General features: G+C 41.8%; 1 protein-coding gene across 4 annotated transcripts in view; it reads left to right on the forward strand.

Annotated features, from left to right (window-relative positions):
• The window catches only part of NCOA7 (nuclear receptor coactivator 7), a 151,746-nt gene that overhangs the window by 123,481 nt on the left and 13,038 nt on the right, over positions 1-15,227 (forward strand). For 3 of the 4 annotated variants that reach the window (XM_053591526.1, XM_053591525.1, XM_053591527.1), the window contains exon 11: positions 7,704-7,851. In XM_053591526.1, the coding sequence (XP_053447501.1) occupies positions 7,704-7,851 (148 nt within the window). Of the gene's footprint in view, positions 1-7,703; positions 7,852-14,759; positions 14,969-15,227 lie in introns of those variants that run through there. The other variant, XM_053591528.1, reaches the window with a different exon arrangement.

The raw sequence follows: 15,227 nt of genomic DNA on the forward strand, positions 1-15,227 counted from the left end.
ATCCTTTAAATCCCCCTCTTAAGTAATAAAAATAACATAAACAAAAGATAGAGAATGGGACGTAAGTACAACTGGGAAGAGGGACATTAATTCCTTCCCTGTGATCTGGGCACATTACAACTTAGTACGCAGATCGATGGACACCAACCTTAACCCTTTCCATTCCGGTGTTTCTACCACCCGCATACTCCTAGCCCTTATTTATTTTGGGTGGGAAAGATGTTGGTGGATTACTTGTAATTATTCTACAGTTTTAAAAGAGAAAAACACAAATATGAACTCACCTGATAATTTTTTACCTATTTTAGGTTACATAAAATTATTAAAGTGTTTCATTTTATAAACAAAAAAAGTCGTTATGTCAGATCAGAAAGGGTCAATATTCTGTCAGGGAACAAGCCATTTTTTTTCTTCATTTCTCCTGCTTCTCCCTCAGAGGCATGGTATAAGGGTCCTCTGCATGAGAGAATGAGGGAATACTACATGGAAGCCTGCCGTTGATGGGAGTTGGGGTGTCCTGGTGCCCTGAACCTCTGGAGTAAAGTCACGAACATGTCTGTCCCATGGCAGGGCCTCTGCTGAGGCTTCCCAAGGTGGGAGTGACTGCTGGCTGCCGAGACAGAGCCCACCACCTGAGGGGCGCACGAATTCAGTTCTTCTGCCCCTCAGAGCTCCCTCACTGTTCCCTAAGCGCAGAGCACAGAGCTGACCGGCTGCTTCAGGCCTGAAGGGCAGTGCCAGGAGTCCAGCTGTGGAAGGAACAAGGACTGGGCTGCACGTGCCCTAAAGGCCATGCAGGATGCCTCACTGATACTACTCCAGCTTCATCAATAAAACCTAAAGCTGAGGAAGTAATCAATCTGTACCACGATATGATAGGAGACCTCTGACTATGGACAGATACGAAAATGTACCTGTCCCCTTGGAGTTTAGCATTTATTAAAAAAAAAAAAAAAATAGGTGGCCAGCTTGGGATGGCGAGAACATTTCCAGGGATGGAGTATTGGACACACCACTCAATCTTGCTGAGCTCCAGTTTCCCTGTCTTTAAACTGGGCACAGTAATATGTGACTCCTAGTTATTGTGCAGAGTAGGGTCCTTGAAGCAGGCATCACAGCATTTCTTTTTAAGGAGCTTCTGTGTTACATGACACCAGCATTGCTTAAAGCATAAGGTTGCTTCTCTGTTTGATCTTTAAATGTCTGACTTTAAGCCTGTGTGATAGTTTGCAAATGCCTTTGCCTGTTCTCCAGAGGGTAACAGAGAAAGTGTGGTAAGTCGTAGGGCCTTCCTCAGCTTACAGGGCCAGCCCTGGCTGCTCATCACCTGTCAGGCAGGCAAGAATGCTCCATGCTGGCTGGGCACCTATGGCTCAAGTGGCTAAGGCGCCAGCCACATACACCTGAGCTGGTGGGTTCAGATCCAACCCGGGCCTGCCAAACAACAATAGCGGCTGCAACCAAAAAATAGCTGGGCATTGTGGCAGGTGCCTGTAGTCCCAGCTACTTGGGAGGCTGAGGCAGGAGAATCTCTTGAGCCCAGGAGTTGGAGGTTGCTGTGATGCCACGGCACTCTACCCAGGGTGACAGCTTGAGGCTCTGTCTCAAAAGAAAAAAAAAGAATGCTGGGCGGCACCTGTGGCTCAGTCGGTAGGGCGCCGGCCCCATATACCGAGGGTGGCGGGTTCGAACCCGGCCCCGGCCAAACTGCAACCAAAAAAAATAGCCGGGCATTGTGGCGGGCGCCTGTAGTCCCAGCTGCTCGGGAGGCTCAGGCAAGTGAATAGCTTAAGCCCAGGAGTTGGAGGTTGCTGTGAGCTGTGTGAGGCCACGGCACTCTACCGAGGGCCATAAAGTGAGACTCTGTCTCTACAAAAAAAAAAAAAAAAAAGAATGCTTCACGCTGATAAGCAGCCCTCCCCAGCTGAAGATAAATTACTTCCTCAGCTTTGGGTTTTATTGATGAAGCTGGAGTAGTATTAGTGAGGCATCCTGTGTGGCCTGTAGGACACAAGCAGCCCAGTCCCTGTTCCTTCCACTGCTGGACTCGTAGCACTGCCCTTATTACAGCTCCTAAGAACCCCACGTGTATACAGATGGCAGCATTTCCTTCCGTAGCGGGCCAGCAGTGGCAAGGGGCTTGGCCTAAGTTGCAGAATCAGCAACACACCATGCCCAAAGGTGGCTGCTTCTAAAATGACTATGGCAAGATCTGACCAAGTCCCCGAGCCCCTTGCAGAGTGTTCCCTTCAGGAACAGTGAGATGAAGGAAAAGGTGTTGTCCTTTCCTTGGCCTTATCTCAGTTCTGAACTTCAAAAGAGAGGATACTGGGTATTTAATTCCTCCTCAGGAAATCCTTTGAGCTTTACACACATTTTCCCTCTCCAATCTTCCACCCCTTTCACCTTCCCAACTGGTTGTAGGAACTAGTTGGGTGGTTTGTGTTTGTTTATTTGTTTGTTTGTTTTGAGACAGAGTCTCACTTTGTCTCTCCCAGTAGAGTGCTGTCACGTCATAGCTCACAGTAACCTCAAACTCTTGGGCTCAAGTGATTCTCTTGCCTCAACTTCCTGATATGTGGGATGACAGGCGCCCCCTACAACACCTGGCTATGTGGGGTCTCCCTCTTGCTCAGGCTGGTCTCGAACTCCTGAGTTTAAGTGATCCACCCCCCTCAGCTTCACTCAGCTGGGATTATAGGCGTGAGCCACCATGCCTGGCCTTAGTTGTCCTCGTAAAGCAGTGAATGCCCAATTTTATCCTCTCCATCACCCTCCCCTCTCATAATTCTGCTTCCCTCATATCCACGTAATTAAGCAGGACAGTCCAAGTGGGTTCCCTGAGCAACTCAGTGTCTGCCACCAGAAAGGGAAGTAACTGGCATTTGCTCAGTTAGGTTCTCTCCCTAAAATCTTATTTTTCACATTTTACATTTTCTTAAAATGTCTAAGAAGAAATGAAAGCTTAACTTCAAATCTGCCACTTGTTCCTCATTCCCTTGCAGTCTTGCACAAGGACGCACAACAGCATGAGCTCAGAACATGTCGTCCTTCAGTTGTAGGCTTATATGTCGACCTCCCCTATGAGGGTAAAATGTTAGGGACAAATGAGCAGTGCCTCTTGGAAAGTGAGTCCAAAAAGTGACAAAAATGTGTATTGTGTCAAAACTAGGAAATTAAATGGTAAATGGTTCAGAAACCCATATGGAATAAGGGGAGAGTCTTGCGGTATGGAAGAAAGAACCCTGATTGCCACCTCAGGAAATGAGTCCTGGGTATGATCCTCATGGTTGACTGCAGAGCCCTCATTCCCTTATATCCCAGAAGAATTCACTGAATTACATAATAGCCAGTGTTCCATTCTAATATTCCAGAGGGTAAGCTCCAGAAGGCAGGGTCGTTAGCACATAGCGGGTGTACAGAAAGTGTTTTCAAAGGAAGCAGGGCCCTGTAGACAGAGGCTACCAGGAACACACCTGCCATTGAACAAGTTGTGTTGATGTGTTGCAACAAGGGAGAACACACAATAGGGACCCATGGGCCATCCTGGTGAGAGGGTGTTAGAAAGGAGTTAGAGGATTTAGATTTGTATTAGGTTATTTGCAGGAGGACTCTGGGAAGCAGGACTGTATTCTGAATGAGATGCTGTCAGGAAGTGGAGGTCATTTTATGATTATTGTTTTATTAAATCTTATCTAGGAAGGAAGACTAGGGAAACTAATACTAAAATTGGCAAAGAAGCACAGTCATTCATATTATACTAGATAAGGGGGCTGTTTAGTCATTTTTGTAGCAAAACAACATTCATGTTTTGCTTATTTTCAGATAGGATTACAGAGTGGTCTTGTTTTTTTTTGTCATGATTCATCATGGTGGTAGAGTAGTAACCTTGTTTGATGTTCATGTTCTATAAAATTATGTTCAATAGGAGAAGCCTGGCATGGCTGTGAACTCTAGACCAGCCCCTAGCAACACCTAACCGATCATACCAGCTAGCTCCCAAATTTTCTTCTCTTACACGGAAGCTAGCCAACAAGTATCAGGAAGCCATCTGTACCCAGGCATTTTGTCCAGTATGGATATGCACGTAGAGTTTCCTTTTCCAAACTTCAGAGTGAAGCATATTTGGTTCTCTACTCCAAAAGACATTCAAGATGGACTAAATTTTTAAATATTAAAAAATACTAAGAGAGTTAAAATTATATACTTAAGAGACCTCTCTGGACTAGTGGTTTATTTCATATTTTCAAAGTTAATTTTTAATAGGGATGTTCATACCACATGGTAAAAATAATTCCGAGGTTCAAAAAAGATACGTATTGCTGGTGGGAGGGCAAAAATAATATAATCCCCTTACAGAACAATGTGCTGCCGCACATCAAAAAGATTGCATTCCTTTAACAACGCAGTTCTACTTCGGGGAATATCTACCTGTACTCATGTGAAATGACTCACGTACAAGGTTAATTCCTCATGACACAATCTTGGAACAGAGAATGCTTACGCAGATTAAGGTAAATTCGTTTACTAAAGTTCTGTGTAGTTACAAGAGAAAGAATGAGGAAGCTGTCTATATGTTGGCACGGGAAGATGTGTAGGGTATATTGGTAAGTGAAAAGCAAGGTAGAGAGGGCGGCACCTGTGGCTCAAAGGAGTAGGGCCATCGGCCTCATATGCTGGAGGTGGCAGGTTCAAACCCAGCCCCGGCCAAAAACTGCAAAAAAAAAAAAGACAAGGTAAAGAATAATAAAAAGGGAAGACAACAAACATATGTATTGATTTATCTACATAAATAGTACTACAAGTACAAAAATGAACGATCATCTATGGGACTTGGGGTGAACAAGGATGTAAGAAGGAAACCTCTCATTATATGACTTTTAAAAAAGAATGTTGATGTTTGGATGATATAAATGTACTGCCTATTCCAAATACTAAAATAATTTAAAGAAGTATCTATATATATGATTTAAAATATCATTCTCCCACCCCAGGAGAATTTTATTCTCCAGGGGTAACCGTTTTGATCAATTTCTTTTGTAGCCTTTCAGAATAGTCTATTGTGTTAGTCAAGGTTCTCCAGAGGAAAAAAACCAATAGGACATGTATTACATATATATATATTTCATATATATGGAGAGAAAGAGAGATTTATTTGAAGGTATTGGCTCATGTAGTTGTGAGGGCTAGCAAGTCTGAAATTTTCAGGGCAAGCTATCAGGCTAGAGCCTGGGGAAAGTTGATGTTGCAGTATCAAGTTTGAAGAAAGTCTGAAGGCAGAATTCCTTCTTAAAGAACCTCAGTCTTTTCTCATAAGGCCTTCAGCTAATTGGATGAAGCCCACTGACCTGATGGAGGGTGATCAAGTCTACTGATTTAAATGTTAATCATATCTTTAAAATACTTTCACAGCAACATGTAGGCTGGCATTTGACCAAAAACTAGGTACCTTGGCCTCACCAAGTTGAAACATAACCATTATGTACATAGGTAATTATAGCATCTATCACTATCTGTAAGGTATTTTTTAATAGAATGTTAATGGATCATACATTGACATATACCTTGTCTTGGATAACAGCTTTTCATGTTTTGAAGGACAAATCTAAAATGAAATATGCCTTTAAGGTATATGAATAGTGGGGAAAAGACACGATTCATATAAAAAGGGAAACAACAGCTTGGTAACCCATTTGATAATGATTAATGTTCATGTTACATAAAGGCTCCCAGAAATTGAAAAAAACATTGATGCCACAAGTCACAAAGAGCCAGTTCACAAAAGAAAAGCTGCAACCAGGAAGAAAACACCAAAAATGTTCAATGCCTTAGCACTCAAAGAATGGCAGAATGAGTTGGGCAAAACGTACATATATTAAATTCTTTTTTTTTAAGGATAAAGGTTGTTAATGTAATTTATACACAAACTACGATGCTGATGTCAGAGTAAACTAGCAAAGCTTTCAAAAGCCGTTTGACAAAATAAATCAAGAACTGCAAAATCGGGGCGGCACCTGTGGCTCAACGGAGTAAGGCGCCAGCCCCATATGCTGGAGGTGGTAGGTTCAAATCCAGCCCTGGCCCAAAACTACAAAAAAAAAAAAAACAAAAAACTGCAAAATCATGCCCTTTGGCCCAGTAATCCATTTTTTGGGAACTAATTGTGAGGAAATAATTCAAATGATGGTAAAAGGCTGTCTATATTCACAGGAACATCGTTTATAAAGTCAAAGAAATAGAAACTAAAACCTAAGTATCCTGGCAATTGTCGGAACACAGGCTAATTGTGGCTTATTAATTTCCTGAACTGTAGCTGTTAAAAATGAGTATGAAGACTAGCAACGTGATAAATGTGTATTACATACTGTACAACAAACAATCATGTCTTGGCTCTAACTGCAATGAAAAGAAAGCTGTGTATAAACCATGCATACACGTGGATAAGAGCAGATAGGAATGTGGAAACCTAAAAACAGTTTGATTTATTGGAACATCAGAATAACATTTCTGTTTCTGTTTGAGTCTTCCTGTTATATTTTTATGTATTTATAAATTTTGAAGTTGATGATCAGTTGACATACAGTAGCCTCAAATTGGAATTATTGTTTTGCAATAAGAAGAGACTTTAAGAATGATTTTATTCTACTCACTGTTCTTTCCCGTTTTGTGATCGTAATAAACTGTGGAATCTAAGGTCAGAATGGCTGTAACTGTCATACCTTGAGAGATACTGCAAGTGCCAGAACTAAGAGCTCCCATTCTCTGCTCAGGAACTATGCATATTTCTATTGATGGAGCATGGAGAGATGTTTCAAAACCTTCATATGATAAATATGTATGAAAAGAACAGAGAAATTGGAAGCAAAGTATATGGCTATGTCAATAAAACAAGGACTTCTTTCTACTATTAAAATAATAGTTGGGGCTCAGCACCCATAGTACAGTGGTTATGGCGCCAGCAGCACACACCAAGACTGGCGGGTTCGAACCTGGTCCAGGCCAGCTAAACAACAATGACAACTGCAACAAACAATAGCCGGGCATTGTGGCAGGCACCTATAGTCCCAGCAACTTGGGAGGCTGAGGCAAGAGAGTCGCCTAAGCCCAGGAGTTGGAGGTTGCTGTGAGCTGTGACACCACAACATTCTACCCAGGGTGATATGGTCAGACTCTGTCTCAAAAAAAAATAATAAAAAAATAATAATAGTTGGTATTATTTCTGACACTTGTGAGTTATCAAACATTTTATTAAAATTACAATCTAAAGAATACTTTGAGCTACATAAAGGCCCGCTGGAGTATTATTTATCTTTGTACTCAGCTAAAGCCTTAGATCTACATTTTTTTTCCTCAGTGGTTACCATTATTCAATAAATGAAGACTTAATAAAGGAAAAAAACCATTTGATGTAAATATTTCATTGTGTTTTCTAGTTTTATGTCCCAACTCTTGGTCCATCCCTCAGATTGGAAGACAGTTTGAACAGTTCCTCAGTGACTGTGGACTTGGCTTTTATTTTGTTGGCTCTTAATTTGTCTGAGTTTGGAAGGTCACTCAGAGATAATTTTGGCAGCGTGAAATTTTCCAATTAGCAAAATATATTTGCCTAGTAGGAGAAAGATGGTTTATGTCCCTATGCCCCTACTAGTGTCTGTCAAGAAAGCAGACTAGGTGTTAACACCTATCACAAACATGTTTTTCAGGGTGGATCATTTGTACACGTTCTTTGTTCAGTGGTCTCCTGATGTCTATGGGAAAGATGCCAAAGAGCAAGGCTTTGTGGTGGTGGAAAAGGAAGAACTGAATATGATTGACAACTTCTTCAGTGAGCCGACGACCAAGAGCTGGGAGGTGAGAGCACTTAGGATCAGGCTGTCATGTCTCTAAAGTGCGGTGTGCAGTCAAAATGTACTCATGGTCAGATTCCAAGGATCTGGCTGGTAAGAAGTTGGGGTCCTTGTGCACTGATGAAAGCATAGGGAAAATAACTTTATTCTTTATGTTTGAAGCTAATTATATGTGTAAGAAAGATATCACCACCACCATGCACACCTGCACACGGTTCATTCTGACCACACTGTGTGGATCCACTTATGTTCTCACTCATAACGCCATGCCTTAGTTCTGAGGTCAGCACAGTTTTTTGGTGAAAGGTCAGGTAGTAATTGTTTTTGGTTTTGCAGGCCACATAATTACTGTCATGACTGCTCACTCCTGCCATTGCAGAGCAAAACCAGCTATAAACGATACATAAATGAAGGAGCTTTGCTGTGTTACTATATGTCACAAATATTGTTTATTTTTTAATCATTTAAAAATATGAAAAAAACCTTCTTAGATCATGTGCTATTCAGAAACAGGTGGTGGGCCATATATGGCTGACAGGCTATAATTTGCCAGATCTCAGATCCCTTCTAATTAGACAGGCATGTACCGTGTACTCCTTTTGGGGAAGGCCCTGGAAATATGGTGATGGCAAGATAGGCTGTGTCCTTAATAAGCTGGCTCAACAGTGATGATGGAAGACAAAACAAGGACAAATATGTCTGCTCCTCCTTCCTGGCACTAAGCCTGTCCTTCATCCTAATGGATCGCGCCGGTGTCTATTTAATCATGACTCCTTGCTGTTCTCCTCCACTCCTGGATCCCACAAAGCATTTCTTCTTTGCCGGCTTAGGCAGATGTAATGAATTCAGGGACACCCTTCCCAGGACTCATGAGTGCTCAGTCCCCCTTCCATCACTATACACATCCGGCCTGCCTGCAGTCCCGGATGAGTCCCCCCGCATACAATGGCTAGGCAGCCACACATTGCTGGAGAAAACCTGTCCAGTGGGGAGAAAGGTGGCATTACAAATACATGATTTCTGAATTCATCGGAGTTCCTCCAGGGTTACAGACCTTTTGTGTACTTCATCACTTCATTCATTTCCTAACCTCTTGCCATTCTTCGTAAGCTCTCTAGCCCACTTCATCTTCGTGAATCCCAGAGGTTGGCTTTTCCTTCATTTTACAAAGAAGTCACCATGGGACAAGATGATCCTCATCTTCTGCATCTCTTTATTCATCTGCTATTGCACCCCTCATTTTTGGCTCAGAAGAGTTTATCTCTCCCCTCACTAAGGCTGGTTCTTGTTTTTCTTGTTTGGTCAGTTATAGCTGTCCTTTTGTGTGTCAGTGTTCTCTCCTTCCTTCCTAGCTCCCTCTCTTTTACCAGGTTATGATAAAGATGTTTGTTTAAAAACAAAACAGGAAGAAACTTTTCTTCATCCTTAATCTCTTTCCAGGTTCTTCCCTATCCCCTCTTTTCTCTCACCATCAAACTCTTTTAAGAAATTGGCTCATACTCTGTCTCCAATTTCTCAACTGCCCTTTCATCGTCGTCATCTTGAAGCTCAGCTTGTTCTCCAGTCACCATTGAAATCGCCATCTAAGGCACCATCTTCATTCTCTGTGGATTTCCTCTGTCTTTAGCACAGCTGACCTCACCCAATCTCTAACACTCTTACCACTTGGCTTGCATACCACCATGCTCCACCTTCGCCTAACTTCCCCTGACATTTCTTTCTACTCCTTTCCCTCACCTACCCTCTTAAATGTTTTCCTCCCCCATATTTCTGTTCTTGTTCTCCTCCCTTACTCCTAGAGCCCTTGGTGAGCACCTGAGTGCAGACCATTCTTGGCTCTCTTTCTGCTTTCTCAGCCTCTCTCCCCTTCTGCAGGCTTAGCCTACGTGTTAATTCAACACGTTCACCTGTGGTCAGGGATCCTCCCTAACCCAACACACTTGTCCTCGGGGTTCTGTTTTTGCTTCATATCATCGTCATTTTGTTAATGGTTGCATCAATCCCTTATCACCTTATGAAAGAGACATTACCTAACAAATGCAATCAGTGTAACCCTCAATGAATCCCCATCACCGAAACTAAAAAGGTTTGCATCATCAACTACTCTCTGTCCCTTATCTTCCCATCTGAATAGCCTCCAATCCTTTTGCAGGAATGTCTCTTACATCTGGCTTCTGTAACCCTTCTCCATCTGGCTTCTGTAACCCTTCTCCATTGATACTACTTTACTGGCTGTTATTTGCCACATCTCACAAACTGATTTCACCACATTGACCTTTCTCGTTCCAGCCCATCCTTTCCATCTTAGCTCAAGTCATCTTTCTAGGAAAGCTTCATTCATTTGAGTGTCCGCTGAGTGCCAGATGCTATGTTGGGTGTTTTGGATACAGTCGTAAACACAGTAAGGATAGTCTCTGATCTCATGATGTTTATAGTTTGGTCACTTCTCTGGATAAAAAAATGTTGCAGGTCTTTTTAATTTAATGGAAAAAATTCAAGCTTCTTTTCTTGACCCAAAAGTCACTTGATAATTTTTTTCTGAGCACTTACTAAGCCCTTTCCTTGCTAGAAGCACAATGAATGAGATAAGCAGAGTTTCACATCAAAGAGTAAAGATAAATCATTATAATATAATGCAATAATTGCCATCATAACTAAAGTGTCCAGTGCAGTAGCATTATGTAGTCAGTCACCTGAACCAAGCTGGGAAGATCAGAGAAGCTTCCCAGATCTGAAATCAGAAGAGGGAGTATGTGTATCTGGGAAAGGGAATGGGCCACATATACCAACCCCAGAAGAAAGAAGCTAAAGAGGCATGCAGAGTGAGAAAGGTCTACTTCAGGATCTAGAGTTGGGAGAGTGGGGTTGGGCAAGTTGCTCCAGGCCTTCTCTGGCCCAGATGCTGAAAAGAATGAGACGCCAAGTCCTTCTGGAAGGTAGTCTCTGGGATCTGGACCTTCAGAGGAAGAGGAGAAGAGATGGTGAAGGAGGAAGCAGTAGGTAGCCTGTCAAAACTCTAGTGCTCTGGCCAGTGCTCGTGACACGTGGAAAGAAAAAATAGCTGGAGAGAGGTGACCAGACTGTCCAGGCCACTTTATCCCTACTTTCTGTCAACCTGGAAGACAGAGTCTAAAAGTACAATGAGGAGAATGTTGGCCATGCTCCCTCCTATGCAGAAGGAAGCTCTGCTCACTAGGTTTATCTGAAAGCCATGCCCCATCACAGCATTGCTCCTCCTTTGTGGGTGGGCAAGAGCAGTCTCCTACTTCCCTACAGTCTAACAGGTGTCTAATCCTAAGCATGGCCAAAAGAGTTCTTCATCTTTCTTCCAAACTTGCTTCTCCATCTATGTATTTCCATCTTAATGGTGCTCAAGCTGGAAACCTAGATATCATCCCAGATTCTTCTCCTTTGTCATGTCTTTATAAGTCAGAATCTTGTTAATTCTGATCTTAAGAGGGACCGGTGCCTTTGTTCCCCTCTACCACCCCTGCCATAGTCAGCCTCCCAGCTTTCCTGGATCCCAAGGGTACCTGTAGTCCCAATCCAACCACCAGTTCCTGTTCCTACAGACAAGATCCTTAAATAAGCTTCATTTTCTCATTTTATTAAAGTAATACCTACATATTGTAGGAAATTTGGAAGTTATAGAAAGATATAATGCAGAAAATTTAGAAATAATATGTAACAACACTTAAAACTTTTGTACACTTGAATCAACTTTTTTGTTCTATTTTGTTTCAGTGTGTTTTCTAGGTGGTGGTATGGAGTCTTGCTTTTCATTTTTGCAGAATGGAGTTGTGCTCTAACTATAGTTTTGTATCTGACTCTTCTCACTTGACATACTGTGAAAATTGTTAAGTTTTTTAATAAGGATTTTTAAGAGCCTCATTACGAATTGTTACTTAGTATTTTTAATTGCTGTTATAATTTATTTAGCAATTTTCCACTTCTGGGAATCATTTTATTGGTTCAAGCTTTTCCCAAGGATGAGATGATCTGTATCCCTAACTATTGCCTTAGTTTCCTAGAAGTAAAATTACGTGATACTAATGTTTTAAGATTCCTTATTTTTTATATAATGCCAGGTTAACATGCCAGCAATATGAGGAAAACTCTTCTAAATGTGCTTCTGCCAAGAGAAAATGTTATTGCTATCCTTTTTTTTCTGAAAAATACTTGCTAATTTCAAAGCTAAGAAATGACATAATCCAATGTTTATTTTCTTGATTCCCATTGAGGATAAATGTAAATATGTATTAGCCATTTGTGTTTGTTCTTTGTGATGTTCACTCATTTGCCCATTTTCCTAAAGGAGTCTTTAGTTTTTATATTCTTTCACCTCATTATGATTAACGATATTAATTATCTTTCATATTTTTAATAGATTTTTCCTAGTTTGCTATCTGTGTTTTAATTTTGCTCATTGTTTTGTTATTTTATTCAAGTACTTTCATGTATAAGTGGCCTTGCAGTATCAACTTAAACTCTTTATAGTTGATTTTTTTGATGTTATTGTAGGTGATACTTTTAATAGTTTTTATGGCATATTTAATGATTTATAATATTTCCTTCATCATGTTGAAAGGGCTTATATGTGGACTGTGCTGTTTCTTTAATATCATTAAAACACATAAGCAGAGCAGACACAGTGACTCACGCCTGGAATCCCAGCACTTTAGGAGGCCAAGACAGGACAATCACTTGAGGCCAGAGTTCAAAACCGGTTTGGGCAACAGCAAGACCTTGTCTCTACCAAAAAATAAGAAAAACTACCCAGGCATGGTGGCACATACCTGTAGTCCTAGCTACTTGGGAGGCTAAGGCAGGAGGATTGCTTGAGCCCAGGTATTTGAGGCTGCAGTGAGCTATGATCATGCACTCTTAGCCTGGGCAACAGAGGGAGACTGCATATCTTAAAAAAAAAAAATACCCTAGCATGCCCATACATTCCTTGCTTAAAATCTTCTGTGGCCTTTCACTGTCTATATCAATTGTTACCCACCTGGCTAGTCATTAGATTAGAATAATCACCTGGGATTAAAAAAAAAAATCCTAGACCCTTACCACTAGAGACATTAATGCAGTAGATCTGGAGTAGGAAAGATGGAATCTGTATTTTTCAAAGCTCCTAGATGATTTTGAAGAACAGCCACATTTTAGAAACACTGACCTATAGGATAAGTTCTAAGTCCTTTTGTGGCATCAAGGTTCTTCATTTTCTCTGCTCTTTCCTCCTCCCCAGCCTCTTCCACCTCCCTCATTTCAACTTCCCTTGCTTTCATACCCTAGCAGTAGTAACCCTAGAACCCATCTCTGTATTCCTTCTGTCCTTCCACATAGAACAACTCTCCACACCTCACCCTCTGTGTGAGCCCCTCAGAATCAATCCTCCAGCTGCCCCCAGGCTCTTCTGAGCACCTACTATTGCTTTAGCGTCTGCGTCCCACGGAATGGCATCTGTTTATTTATAGTTGTCTCTCTACTGGTCTCCTCACTCTGTGTAGACTGAGGAAGGCTGTATGTCCCTGTGTCCAGCAAAGCATCTGGCACCTGTTACCAGATAAAGAGAAATGCTGCTGGATGAAGAGAGTCCAGCTGCCTGTCACTGGCAGCCAATATGCAGAGATGGGGATGTGTCTAGCAAACTTTGTCAGAAGGCCAGAGACTCTGGAGAATAGTGAGAGTAGTCTCTCCACAACTGTTCTGTTCTTCCATTTCCAAAACCACAGTTTTAAACATAAAAGTTCAAAGCAAAGACCTTGTTAACCCTTATTTCAAATAAAAATCAGCATAACTCAGTGACTATTACAACATTTCCAGTTCAAAAGTTAGTTTCCTAAATCAGGTCTCAAAAAGTACTCAAGATATACATCTTTAGGAAGGGAGCTAAATTTGCAGAACAGTAAGAACAATAAGAATGGGAGACATGGAGCAGATGAGCTGTGGCATGTTGGCCCTACCCTGACCGACTCCATCTTATTCTCACTACACGCTCTCACACCCACCGTCATATGGAAAGTACTCAACATTAGCCAGGCCTGGTGAGAGCACTGCCCCCCAGATACTCTGCCTCAGCTTGTGCCCAGGCTCTTTCATTGAGAGCAGATTCTGGCTGACCTGGGACTGTTTCCTACTTATCTGCCAGAGTCCTCTTTACAGCTGACCCCCCAGGATGGGCTATCCAGGAGCCCTCTGATGCAGTTCCTTTATCAGTCCCCATGACTGAAAGAAAGGCCACTACAGACCTGGAAGAGTCCCAGAATGATCATTGGAAACTGACCTAGTGGGGATCTACATGTCTTTCCAGTCCCTTGCTATCTGATCCAGGAAGTAGAGGAGGACTCATTATGCTTCTTACCCATTAAGACTAATTCTAAAATGTAAAAGGATAAATATTATCCAGCCAGCTATTTGTAAAAGTATCTATAAAATGAAACATTTACAGCCTCACATAAACCAGTCTCTCATTCTTTGAAGTCCCCTACACTCAACAAACAGGACTTGGTATTGAAGTGAAATGCCAGAAATACCATTGTTTTCACTGTTAGGAAACTACCTCCCTCAAAGCCTCCTTTTCATCCTTCCTTTGAGATTCAAACTGATTCCAGGAAACGTAACATTTAAACTGGAGTGTTAGTCTTTAAATAAAATGCTGGGGAAAAGAAATTCTGAAAAGGCAGAGCTAGAAAAGCTGGGTTAGCTGGAGGACAAATGAGAAAATCATAAGAAGGAAAAGGAAAAACAAAGTGGGGGGTTCTTTGTAGGTAGGTAGTGTTAGGAAATCACTGTTTCAAAGGTGAAAGTGTCATTTTACAGTCTCACAACTCAGCCAGGCAGGAAGTGAGTTCGCTCTAAATCCTAATTTGGGTGTGTTCCTGTAGAAATGTTGAACCCTCTCCTAAGGGAAACAGAAACTCAGTCGTGCAGGAAACTAGATACTGAAAAACAGTTGTAGCTCAGCGTGGCTACAAGTAACTGTGGTTGGGAGGCAGAGAGAGACATCGTCCTCATTAGAGAGCAAGCCACACTTCTCCCTGCTAACAATGAGAGGCCGGAGATTGCCCTTGGACATCCGGATTTTCTATTGTGCCAGACCTGACCAAGAGCCTTTTGTGGAGGTATGTTTGAGCGTGTCCCCAACGGCTAAGAAGGTCCTGGTGAATTCTGAGTGACCTGCCGCTCAGTATGTTTTCAAATTCATTCTGTTTAGCTAGGGTTGTGCTGACATTTCAACCAGCACAGGTATTTTATTCATTGTGAAGGGGGACATGGTATGGTTGCCCCTTCCCTTTGCAGTCAGAAATCCATATATTTGATTTTTTTTCTGCTCCACAGTTTCACTTTATGCTTGTGATAAATGTAGAGTTTGCCAAAAAC

This window comes from Nycticebus coucang, chromosome 5 (assembly GCF_027406575.1).
Source record: "Nycticebus coucang isolate mNycCou1 chromosome 5, mNycCou1.pri, whole genome shotgun sequence".
Taxonomy (NCBI): Eukaryota; Metazoa; Chordata; class Mammalia; order Primates; family Lorisidae; genus Nycticebus; species Nycticebus coucang.